The sequence below is a fragment of the Coturnix japonica genome, chromosome 24 (assembly GCF_054131305.1).
Source record: "Coturnix japonica strain WE chromosome 24, WE-NBRP24, whole genome shotgun sequence".
In the NCBI taxonomy this organism is placed as follows: domain Eukaryota; kingdom Metazoa; phylum Chordata; class Aves; order Galliformes; family Phasianidae; genus Coturnix; species Coturnix japonica.
The window spans coordinates 4,077,862-4,090,273 of NC_140686.1; the positions used below are offsets into that span (position 1 = coordinate 4,077,862).

At 48.9% G+C, this 12,412-nt stretch overlaps 1 protein-coding gene across 1 annotated transcript; it reads left to right on the forward strand.

Moving 5' to 3' along the window:
• Positions 1–201: 201 nt before the first annotated feature.
• Positions 202–8,844, forward strand: LOC146757078 (zinc finger CCCH domain-containing protein 11A-like). Its single transcript, XM_085523319.1, has 5 exons — positions 202–270; positions 3,559–3,577; positions 7,541–7,624; positions 7,800–8,063; positions 8,656–8,844. The coding sequence occupies exons 1-5, from the start codon at positions 202–204 to the stop codon at positions 8,748–8,750; spliced, it is 531 nt and encodes a 176-aa protein (XP_085379445.1). The 3' UTR covers positions 8,751–8,844.
• The last annotated feature ends 3,568 nt before the right edge of the window (positions 8,845–12,412 follow it).

A 12,412-nucleotide genomic window follows, 5' to 3' on the forward strand; every position in this document is an offset into this window, starting at 1 on the left:
TGCAGAGGGTCGCCACAGATTCCATTCCAAGATCTCCCTAAGCCTCCCTGTTTCCTACAGCTGTAGGCACTGATCCTAAAACAGCTGGGCTCTGTTTCCAGCCTGTGGGACCCCAGGAGTTCCTCACACCATCTTCTGCAAAGCCAGAGCTGCCCACAGTCCCCCACAGCCACTCTTCCCACTACATACGTCAGGGTGCGGATGCAGCGCGCTGAGTCCCGGATGTTTTACACTTTGATGTACAACGTGGACACGGTGAACACCAACCCCGTGTGGCTGCAGTACTTGATGGAAACAACATTATTTGGGTGACCCTTGAGGGAAGCAATTTCCTGACCCGTCACCAAGTTCCACATTTTACAGCTCCGGTCTGTAGGAAGAAGAACGTGACTGAGAGAGTTGGGCTGGGGAGTTCCTCCGTGGCGTGGAGGCACCGACTCCTTCCCAAGTGCTGCCTCCCACCACCCACAGCTCCTCTCCAGGGCAATGGAGCCAGCCTGCTCCAGCACCTGGACATCAAAACGCAGGGACAGGGGAGCAGCCCAGAAGGAGCCATCCCTGCCATGCACCCCAATTCCCCACGCCAGCCTGGGGAGATCTATGAGAATAGCACATAAAAAGCCAACAGCCCCCACACCTGTTCTGTCCAACATATACCTTTTTAGGCAGTGAAAAGCAGTTCATCAGTGGCATCCAGGCAGAGCACAGGCTTGGTGTGTCCTTCTGCCACAGAGACGCACTGCAGTGGGGCTGTCCTGGAATTCTGCTGCCACCCACTGGATTAATGATGCCCCCTGCATGGGAAAGAAAGAAGGTGGGGTAGGTATGTGGAAAGGCACAGCACTGTAAGGTCCTACAGGCATGGGAAAGCACGAGCTGCCTCACCCCCAAGCATCTTCCACTTCCTGGTAGGGCAATGGGCCCCTCCATCTGAACTCAGGCATATCTGAGCAATCATCTTCATGGAAAACCTTGGCATCTCCCCACTAGCAGCCCCTGCCTAACGGCTCTGCCCAGGTGACACAGACTGTGAGACGTGATGCTCACGGCCTCTGCTCTGAGCCACGAAACTCAGCTCATTGGACCTCAGCTCAGTTGAGGACAAACTGCACTTTCTCCATCCTGAAGCTCTGCCAGGAACGCTTCATTAGACCAATTTCATGGCAGTTCCTTCAAGCTGCCAGCCAGCCCATGGTTGGCAAAGTTTGGAAACGGAGCTGTACTCCTTTTAAAACCAAAAGGATGACAGGGGGCAGCACTGGCATTTGCACCCAGCACCCTGTCCCTGATGCTGGCTCAGAGGATCCATCCTCACCAAACCTTCTTCCAAGGGATGCCCTGCAGGCACCTCATCCCTCCGGCCACAGCATCTGCCAATCACTTCCACATCAGAGTGTTCAGAACACTGAGGTCCAGCAGCCCCACTGCTGCAGTCCTGAGCTTTGTGGACACCAGCAGCTCTTTCCTGCTGGCATTCCAAGCGCCGCCTGGGGCTCTGAGCTATGCTAAATCTTTTCCTATGAGTAGGCAAAACAAGGCAGGAGGCTGGAGAAGGGCAGGCCCAGGGCTGCATGAGGTCTGCATTAGTCAGGAGGGTGAAGGTAAGCTCATTAATTCGGGTTTCGAAGTCACATGAGTGCGATCTCCTTCTCAATTAGCAGCTTTGCTCACACATTCAGCAGCTCTCCTCTGACCCCTAGTGTTGCTACTGGTCTCGAAGTGACACCGAGACCAAAGGGGAATCCCGGCTCCCCAGGGTGAGATGCGATCAGAGCAAACAGCTCAAGGCGACAAAGCACACACGCGCCTGGAGCCGTGTATCCAGTGGTTGCTGAGAGCAGAGCACCCATCAGCACCAGAGGTGCTCCTAAAGGGCAATGAGAAGGTTGTCCTTGCACTGGGACAAACTCAGGAGCACATTCACCCCGAGGCTGAGCTCTGCACAGCAGTGACTTGGCTTCTGGGGCAGAGAGCTCTGCTCACACAGGACCCAGCACTGCAGAGATACAGCCAAGAGTGGGGAACGCCTGCACGTGTTTCCCTGGAAGATGCTTGCAAGAAAAACACACTGACAGTGCACAGTGTTGCTCACCCCAGCATTACTGTCCTGCTGGAGAGCCAGGGATGGGACAGGACATGCTGACAAGAAATGACACAGAGTGTGTGATGAGGACCTCAATCTGCTTATTATGTGGATAATGCGGAGAGGTCTGGCTGACGGAGCTTCTCACTGTGTGAGTCGGTCAGCATTAGAGAAAGCCAGCATGGAGTTCTGTGAGCTTTTGCAGGGGACGAAGAGGCGCAGAAGCTGCTACCCACCTTTGCTGCTCTTAGAAAGTTAACTGAGAGAATTGGAAGGGAGACCATCAGCTGACCAAATGGACACCAATAGGTCAGGTCCGGATCAGACCCGACGGAGGGCCATGGCTCCCAGACCCTATGCCACTCCTTGTCAAGGGCAGGAAACACGTCTGTGTCGGGACCCCAAGTGGGCCCTGCTGGCTGCCGGCACGTTGGGTTAAGCCGGCACCAAATGACGAGCCATCCTGTGCACCGTGAGGATCCGAACATCTCAGCACCGGTTCTGGTCAACGTTTCCTTGGTTAATGTCTCCAGTGCAGCCAGTGATTTGACGTCAGCACTGGGCAGCGGCTGCTGGTAACGGCACATGAGACAGCGTTGCTCCCAATGTGCCTGAAGGTCCGAACTGGGAATCCAGCCTTCATGCCGGACTGATAGTTCGTGAGAGGGGGAGACCTTGTTCCTGGATAGTCCCCCAGTGGTGGACATTCAGATCGATTATGCACAGCCAATATGTTTTTGTCTTCTTATTTGGTTATGGAGTGTGACATTATAATGCACACTGGACAGAACTGGATTGCCACGAAGATTCTGTACAATAGTGTTACATTGAACTTGGAGAAGTTGTAACTCCATTGTGTACTGTGCTGTTATCTTGAACTTGAATGCACCGTTCTCTACAAGTTGACTAAGTGTTGCCATACAGCATTTCACAATTTTTAGGCAGATTGCTGTTGTGTGCTTTCAGGTTTGTAGTCACTGCAGCTGCATCTCTTTGGTATGTTATTATGACAGTTTCATTGTTTTTCGTATATGTTTAATGATTGATTCATTTGCGGAATAGCCTTAAATGTGCAAATCACCTTTGGGGTAACAGGGAGTATGCAGGGGAACCTTTACAGGGGCTGCAGATAATAAAGAGGGGGGAGATGTTGGGTATTGGGCAGGTGGTGCCTGCATGCACCAGCAGTGGAGTCATGGAGGTCATGGGTATCTGATAGGGGTGGTCACCTGTACCACTATATAGGGTTTGTGGCGCGGCATTAAACTGGTACTTTCAGCGTTACACACTGTGTGTTCTGGTTAGCATTTGGGCTGCTGTGCTAACAGATGTGTCTGGGCTTATCTTGTTTTAAAATGGAAGGGCTCGTAAGGAGCAGAGGGATGTGAGGTATTTCTAGTCCGCTTCATGCTCCCGATTCCAGAACCCTTCCAATTGTGAGGAAACAGAAGTGCTGAGCTGTGTGCGTGTTCCAGGGTGCGGAGTCCAGTGACAGTTGGTGCCCGGCGTCTGTGCGGGGCAGCACCGAGGTTGTTAGAAGCATAGGAATCTGCCAGAGAGGAATCTGATGTGAAGGTACTAAAGGTAAAAGGCAGCATTTCTATCAGTATTGGAGGAGGGAAGGGAACTTTGTCCTTAAGTGCTGTTTTTGTTCCCTTTGTCATGCAGTCAATCCAGCAACTAACTTGAGAACCCGACTTCTCCTCTCTTTAGTTTAGATTTGGGGAAATTCCCTGGGAAAAAAAGAAAAAAAAAAAAAAAAATTCCTCGAAAATTCACTAGTGTCTGTGTGAGTAAAAGGTTCCAACTTTTATTGACTATCGGAAATTCTTAGCTCAGAAATGTGCAGCACATTAATGAAAGAGTTCTGAATCACTTGAATTTGATCTTCTGTCTGGCCTGGTTGCAGGTTTTACTGCATTTGGTACCTTAAAAAAAAAAAGCAACAAAACAAATCTAAAATATCAAAATATTTGATTTTTACATCAGAAAAGAAAAAAAAAAAAATGAACCAACCCAAACCCTTGTTGTGGCTGAGCAGAACGTGCTGCAGCTCCATGCAGTGCTGAGTTACAGTATACAGGCACATGTGTGTGGATTTGTGTATTGATACGCACTGTCATGCTTTTGCTGTACAGGTAATAAAGACGGAGGATGGTTTTTGTGGATTCTGCAAAGGTGAAGAATCCTTGAAGACCAGAAATTCCAACTTACAGAATTTGACATAGGCAAAGTGAGGAGGAAAATTCTTCCTAACCTGTTATAATTAATTAATTCACGGATTCAGTGTTGGTTCGGCCTACAGGAGAAGTGAACTGCAAAGCTTTGAAGATCACTGTATTTGCTGAGGTTGTCCAGGTGGTTGAGCTTGAAGACCTGCAGCGGTCAGACAAATGTGTTGGGGTTACTCACTGCTGTCACTCGTGGTGTTGAAGGAGGGGCTCCATTGGAGGGCTTGCAGCCGTGCAGCCCAGGGACTCCGTGCTGAGTCAGGGTGATGTTACTAGAGTTTGACCAGTGTTGAGGAGGGCAATGTTTTGAAACAACTGCTCCTGAGAGACTGATTGAATGAAGAGAACAAAGCTGGGAAGACGGGTGGGCATTCCTCATCCTTTTCTGCTTTTTGGTGTTTTGCTTAGGGTTCCTTTTCAAAAGATTTCACTGATCAAGACTGTAGAAGACTTTCAGTCCAAGGAAGCACGAGCCAGCTCTTTGAGAAGCACAGGAAGAGCTGCACAGAGATCCCCGAGACCAGAACTGCTTCTGTGCGCTGGTCCAGCATGTCGATTAAAGGAAATGATTGCTATTTCTACTTCTATTCCACTTGTAAAAAGGTCTGCTTGGGTTTTTTCCTTCATTTTTTCTTTCTTTCAGTTCTGAAGTTAAGAGGAATGGGTAGAATAAGTAGAAGTATTACTGGTCTTCAGCAAACTTCATAACTAATTGCATTGTACAATAGAGCAACTCGCTAAAAATGAGCTCAAAGCATGGCCAGTTCTCAGGCTGTACTATTTCATTTTCCTCTCTTGGTTTCCATTGGGTTACAGGGAGACAACTGTCCCTTCAGGCACTGTGAAGCCGCTTTGGGCAATGAAACCATCTGCACGCTGTGGAAGGAGGGCCGCTGCTTCAGGAATGTCTGCAGGTTCAGGCACATGGAGATCACTGTGAGTGTTGGCTCCTCAGAGTTTATCACCAAACCCACTTCTCATTTCTTTAGGTGGGCTGAATGTGCTTTTGCAGATTAGGTTCATTTGCTTTGAAATGATGATGGTTCCTACGGTTAAGAATAGGGGAGGAAGCAGAGGGAAGAGAGCTCAATGGCATTGGTATATCATAGCAGAATATTCTTGTAGTTGATACCAACAGTGTTCTATCAACAGATACTAAAGAACCACATCAATCAGACAAGCATTCTGCAAGGTGTGTTAGTTTAACCCCTTCTAAACTGGTGTCCTCACCCACAGAATGCTAGGAAAGCTCAGTGAGCCTGGTGCTCCCAGCCTGCGCACTCTTCAGAGTGGTGTTTGAGTGCTGCTTTGTGGCAGTCTGCTCACTGGCACCATCTGGAGCTCAGTCTCCCTTTGCAGATCTTAGGTCCACGTTACCATCAGCTCTTCTTCCTTTCTGTCTTCAGAAAAAACGCAGCATGATTTCCTGCTACTGGGAGAACCAGCCAGGAGGCTGCCAGAAATCCAACTGTGCCTTCCATCACACCAAGGGACGTTACCTCAATGGGGTTTTCTTTCCACCAAGCCAAAGTGAGTTTGTCTTTTTTAGGTACGAAAGATTAACTCTATTACTCACAGGTGGGTATAGTGTCATAAAGAACGCCAGGTAACGTTCACTTGTGAGCTGATAGATAGGTTCAGAGCTGAACTTTGTGCACTTCTGATACCTCAGTTTTATCTTGCATGCTCAGCTTCTCTCTGCTCCTGTGGCCTTTGCCTTGCAGGTTGTTCTCCTGCATTTAAGCTTTTACTGGGTGTCAGGGAGATGAATGTTGTGTAGGGGGGGATTTCCTTGTTCACAGAGAAGCCATTTGGATGGGCAAGTGGAGACTCAGCATTTATCTGTGTGGGTTTTCAGCCTTGCCTGCCATCTTTGTGCAGTGGATAATCTGATTGAATTCCTACCGCATAACTGAAGAGACTGATTTTTTCTTTGCTTGTACAGACCAGCTTTCTAAGGAGGGAGAAGAAACAAAAACACCTGTCCAGCAACCAGCTGAAGAAAACCATCATGGATTGCAGATAATTTCCACTACAAAATCTGATGCTGATACAAAACAAGGTATTCCAGGATTAATCAGAAGCACTTGCCAATTAACTCCAAAGCAATTCATTGTACAAACACAACAGAACATAGGGTTGCTGAATGGAATCAGCTATTTCCATGATCTTGTTCCTACCTTGTAACTTCATGTGCCTTTCAGATTAGGAAGGTAAACTCCTTTGTTTACATCATTAGAGCAAGACGAGGCCACAGCATGGAGTTTAAGTGCCTGTATGTGCATCTTTTCAACCAGTGGTGAAAGCCACATTTGCTGATAGAGGAATCTAATGTCATATGGATGGGATAAAGTAAGGGATAAAGCCTACTTTTAATATCCAGAAGGATGAAAGGAGGGCATCAGACAGACATCAGGTCCATGGTGCTCTTAGCTGTGGGGAGAGCTGACAGGGTTTGTTCTGCATGCTTCTGAGCAGGAGGCAGTTTGCAGAGCTGTGGTCCTCAGCGTGTGCCTCTGTCCCTCGGTCTCATTTACTGCTCTGTGTTCCCAGATGACAGTTTGAATGCTGGAATAAAAACACTTGGATCAGAAGGACCTTCAGGAGCTCCTGCTCATCGGCTCAAATCTCAGATTGTTCGTGTGCCTAAGAAGGAGAATGTGCGGACACTGGTCAGCACTGTGATGCTGCCTGCAAAGCAGGGTAATGATGAGTACCTTTGCTTCCATTTGGTGGCTCCTAAGTGGAATGGAGAAATTACAATTGGGACTTACCCTGAGTGCATTACAGTTGCAATATTATTTTGTGTCAGGGCTGTCAAAGTGGTGTCTTTTGGTTGTATTTGTTTTGGGTGGGAAATGGGCTCACAAGAAAGTAATTCTGTTGGTTTCTGTCAAATAAGCACTTTGTTTTTCTTTGTTTTAGGGGAGGTGCCTGTGAGTCAACCGAATACTGCTGATAAACCTGGAAAACGGAAATCCTCTGTAGGTAAGGGCTGCTTGTGAGCTGCTGTTTGGCTGCCTCCACGTAAATGGGAGGGCACTGCTGAAGCAGGAGGGAGGAAAGTGTGTCGTGGGTCTGTGATGACTCCAAGTGGCACACAAGTGTAGCAGCTGAAAGGTGAATTTGAGAACATACACTTGGAGAAACCAAAGTTTGTGGTTGACTTGTAAAAATCTTTCTCGAAAGGAATTATCTTAGGAATGTTGTTGTTTTCTCTCTGTAGCTGATGTCAGTGGCCTTCCGCTGAAGCGCAGCCTCGTAGAAAGGCTGGGGAAGAAGATCGAGGTTGACAGAGCACCAAGGAGAGGTAAATGGTCATCGGTGTTTGCTGCACAGATTCTCTAGGCTTTCTGCTTATTCTTTCTCAGGAGCGTTGTTGTTGGGAACACGTATATTCTGTAATATTATGACAAATCTGGAAACTTGAGCTCTCGTTGGAATTTCTTGTAATCCTTATGCTTCTCCTTTCTTGATGATGACAGAGAAGGGTGCCAAGCCAGCAGGGGAGATCTGGAAGAAGAGACGACTGGAAGAAGAGAAGCAAAAAGTAGAAGAGGTTCTTACTGAGAAGAGATCTAAGGATAAGCGCAAGAAGAAGAGAATTTTCCCTCCACCTGAGCCTGGTAACGTGAAACTGGAAGAGCCACCGCGTAAAATCAAGCGATTGGAAGAAATGCATATTAAAAGCTTGGAAGAAATCAAGCAGGAGAAAGCCCTGCGGATGCAGCAGATCGCAAAGCCAGCAGGTAATGAGGTGTTTCACTGTCTGCTCTGCTGAAGTGCTTCCCCTGTCAAGCAAATGGAGTTTGCTTAGAATTGCCTGGGCTGTTTCTTACCAAATGCAAAGGCAGGAAGTGCAGGGATGTCCATCCATGTGTTTTTCCATTGAATCCGTGGTGTCTGCCTGCTTCATTCTGGAGAATTCATTCGCTGTGAGGTTTTGTAATTCAGTTTCTCCTGTACTTTCTTTCTGCCATGTTTTTGGTGTGGCATGTTCTGTGTGTTGACACCAAGGTTATCTTCATCTTTGGCGTGTTGCTTGTTTTAATATGTAAATGTGTTTGTAAAGCATGGATTGAGTTTTTAACATGGGGGCCAACCTCTGTCAGAAAGGTCAGGGGGGTGAGTTATTCATTGGGCAGGTGAGAGAGGCTTCGTGAAGAGACAGCATGTGAAGGAGGGAAGAGCTTGGATACTGTATGGACTGCGAGATGTCGCCTCTCTCGTGTTCTTTGTTATTGAATGTGAGGAAATAAGCACATGGAGGAAACACTGGCACTCAGGTTTCTTTCTATGCTTGCTGTTGACCAAGTGATTTTCTTTTTCCTTGTTTTAAAGCACCTGGAAGAGAAGAGGAAAAGACTGTGGAATGGAGCAGGGCTGCTCCCAAAGCTGTCTCTGCACCCGCAGAGGTGAGTCCCTTCTGTAGATGACACAGTGACACAATTTCTTCACATGTTCTTGTGTCTCACTGCTCACCATGTGCCACCATCATGAGTGCATTCCTACCTTCCTGCCTTTGGTGAAGAGCTGCAGCCACGTTTCACAATCCTGATACTTTCAATGGCTTTCCCAGACAGCTTTGCACTCCTCAAACTCAGAATTGATCTGATTGTATCTGGCAGTGAGGCAGTAACCCTGCTGGCACCAGGTACAACTTGTGAGGTTAACGTGGGAGCACTGGATACAAAAAGGTCACGATGGCTTCGTGTTCAATGAAATCAGACTGTGGGTGGATGTTGTGTAGGGGAACAGGAATGACTTTCTGTTGCTCAAATAGAATGTGGTATGTAACAGCTCTAGCACTGTGCTGATTTAAATGAGCACTGAAGAAGAGGAGCCTCCAGCCAAAAAAGCAGCTTTGGTAAGGAGGGGAAGAAGTGTCAGTGCTGTCCTCGTCAGGCTGATACTGAGATACAACTGCTGCAGAAAGTGTGGAGAACTGAAATGTTCTGCAGGTTTCCTTTCAAAGCAGTAGCTTTGTGCAGGATGCTGGATGAATGGCAGTGTGCGCACAATGCTCTGCAGCCCTGTGATTCCTTTGTGGTGTGAAGGAATTTGTCCATTAATGCTGCATTGTTAAAAAGACCTGAGGTGCTCTGCAGCCTTCACGTGGTTGTTAACATCCTTCAGGAGCCCCTTAGCCCCCGTGTTGGGTTCAGGATCAGCAGTGCTGAAGGAGAAGCGCTGCAGAGGAAGGATCTCCTGAGCAATCATTGACTTTGTCTTCCTTCTTCCCAGACTGCTGCTCCAGCCCTGCCGGAGGTCAGCCTGCTCACCAAGGCTGTAGAAGATGACACTGAAAGTTCATCTCGGAAATCTCAGGAGGGGAAATGGAAGCAGAAATTGACTTGGACCTGGAGAAGGATGAGGATGATTTCCTTCGTGAACTTTCTGAGATGACTGACTGTTGAACTGCGTAGTAGTTATTATAGTATGTTAAAAAAAAAAACAAAAAACACAAACAAACAAACAAAAAACCAAAAAAACAACAAAACAACAACAACAAAAAAAAAAACCTTTAATTTAATAAAAACCTTTTCTTTTTGGTTGGATACCCCAGGGTGATACTTTACTAAAGGAGGCTTCACAATAATGAGTCTTAAAGCACAGCTGAACTGGTAAAAGATTGGCAGACTGCATTCCATTGTCCTGAGTTTTCCTGCTGGTCAGAGTTGAGGCCCTGTGCATCCATTCCCTGATCCTGGTTGGCTCCTTTCAGCAGCAAGAGGACAAAGCAGTTCTGTGACAGCCCAGAAGGACGTCCATCTGTGTGCTGCAGTGCCTGGCAATTGATCTCCTGATTCAGTGACGCTCTGAAGGCTTCAACCTCAAGCTCCTTCCTTCCTCCTCCCTTGGCCATGCTCAGCGTTGGGTGCAGCTGGAAGCTTCTTCGGTGCTCCCATTTCTCGGGCAGTCCCCATGTCTAGCCTGGAGTTCTGCCAGCTCTTGAGTATTTTTGGTGTATGCTTTTGTTTATGACTTGAATCCTTTAAGGCAACTTAATGACAATGTGGGGGTGGGAGGGAGCAGAATTATTCTTTTGTTTTGGACCAAATGTGCCACCAAGGCGGGGGGTGCTCCCTGCCTTCCAGTTATCAGCAGTGATGCAGCAGGAGTGTGAGAAGCGGGAGCTGCACGCCACTGCTGTGTTATTCCCTCCTTTCCCTTTTTCTGGATTTCCAGTGCTGTTTGCTGGCAGAGCTTGATGCTGTGCTGATGATTTCTGGAAGCCAACACGTGTGCGCTTCGCTTGTATCAGTTCAGAGTGCAGCCATCCCAGCCCTGCTGTGGGCACAGTGCAGCCCTGGCCCTGCTGGAGGACGCCGTGGTGACTCTGTGCTTCAGCAGGGTATTGAGTGGTTTTCTGCTGACTCTGGGTGGGACTGTGCCCATGTCGTGTCTGCCACTGTTACTGTAAATATTTTATCTTTTCCTTTTGTATTTGCCTTCTATTTAAGATATTGTATGAACGTAGTCAGGCTCCTCTGTTTGTGCCGGCGGCTCTCAGCTGTGTTTTTAAATAAACCTGGCACAGGACAGCAGTGCTGTACGTCTGCCTGCAGCTCTTGGAGGGAGCAGGAGGGGAGCCAGGAGTGCTGCTCCAGCAACATCCTGGTGCTGCTGCCACCAGGGTTACTGCTGTGCTGCTGTTATGAGCTCCATGGAAGAGATGAGCTCCAGCACGGCCTCCTCACACTTATTTGGCTCTGAAGCCTTCAGTTGCTATTGGCCGTGGCACATTCCATGCAGTGTGAATCTCTCTAACAGACATAACTGTATCAGTGGAATTGTGGGGGCTGGGAGGGAGGACACAGTGCTGCTGAGAGCAGGGCCAGGCAGCCCAGCATGCTCAGCACCACAGCCAGGTGAGGCTGGCAGTTCAGTTACAGGTGTGTGTGCAGCTGGTCACCACTCAGCCTCCCCCATTGCAGCTCCCCGTGTCCCACAGATCCCCCATCCTCGTTCTCCCGCTGTCCCATTGTCACCCTGCCACACCATTGCTGTGTGCACTAAACCTTTATTGCCCCCCGAAGAGGTCCTCATTGTACACCACCTGCGCCCGCTTGTCGCGGTGTGAGCCCTTGGCACTGTTCTTTACGGCTGTTGGGGCACAGGATGGGGGCAGGGACTCAGCACTGCTGGCACCCCCACACCGTCCCTGTGCCCCCCCAGTGCCCCCCAGCTCACCTAGGGATCCCCAGAGCCTGGTCAGCTGATTCCATCTTCTTGTAGGTGACAAAGGCACAGCTGTGTGGGGGTGAGGTCAGCACAGCTTCCACCCCATTCAGCACCACCCCACAACAGATGCACCCATACATCACTGACTCACCCACAGCTTTGCCCACGCCCCCTGCCCCTCTGCCCATCCTGCTCTCGCCTCCCCCGCTCCTCAGGCTCCGGCTCCTGCTCCCAGTCCAAGCGGCTGTCGCGCTCTCCCCTCTCAGGGGGGGTCCCCACGTCCCCCACCAGCTTCAGGGTCCCGCAGGTGCTTGCTGGTGCAGACGAAGCTGGTTTGAAAAAATTGCGGGGGCGGAGGGGGGGTGAGCAAAATAAACACAGAGTGAGGGCACAAATATGGGGGAGAGAACAAAATAAAGGGATAGGAACCACAAATAATGAGGTGGGGGCAATAAAGAACTGTGGGGGGGGGGGGTGATGGCACTCACCTCTCATCGGGGTACCATCCCGTTCTCTGCCATCCACAATGTTGTGGGAAGCTGTGGAGGAACTGCTCAAATGTATTCTCTCTAAGACAGGGGAGCAGGTATCTCCTAAATGCATATCCAAGCTGGTAAAATGGGCTCATATGAATGGACACCTTCAGGAGGTGGCACTGATGTTCACTGTAGCCGAATGTCGAGAAATAGTCGACCATATGTAGGACTTTGTTATCTCCAAAAATAAGGAATACAAAATAAATACACTGAAGAATATGCAAGCCGAGCGGCAGATTGCTGCTGCTGTGGTACAAGCTCTATCCGGACCTAGTGCTCAGTCAAGGTCAGAGCTTGACTCCCTGTTACCAGGAGGTTCGTACTCTGTTTGCTCATCAGCCTCACAAGTCAGGGCTGCCGCAGAAGCCCCGAATAAT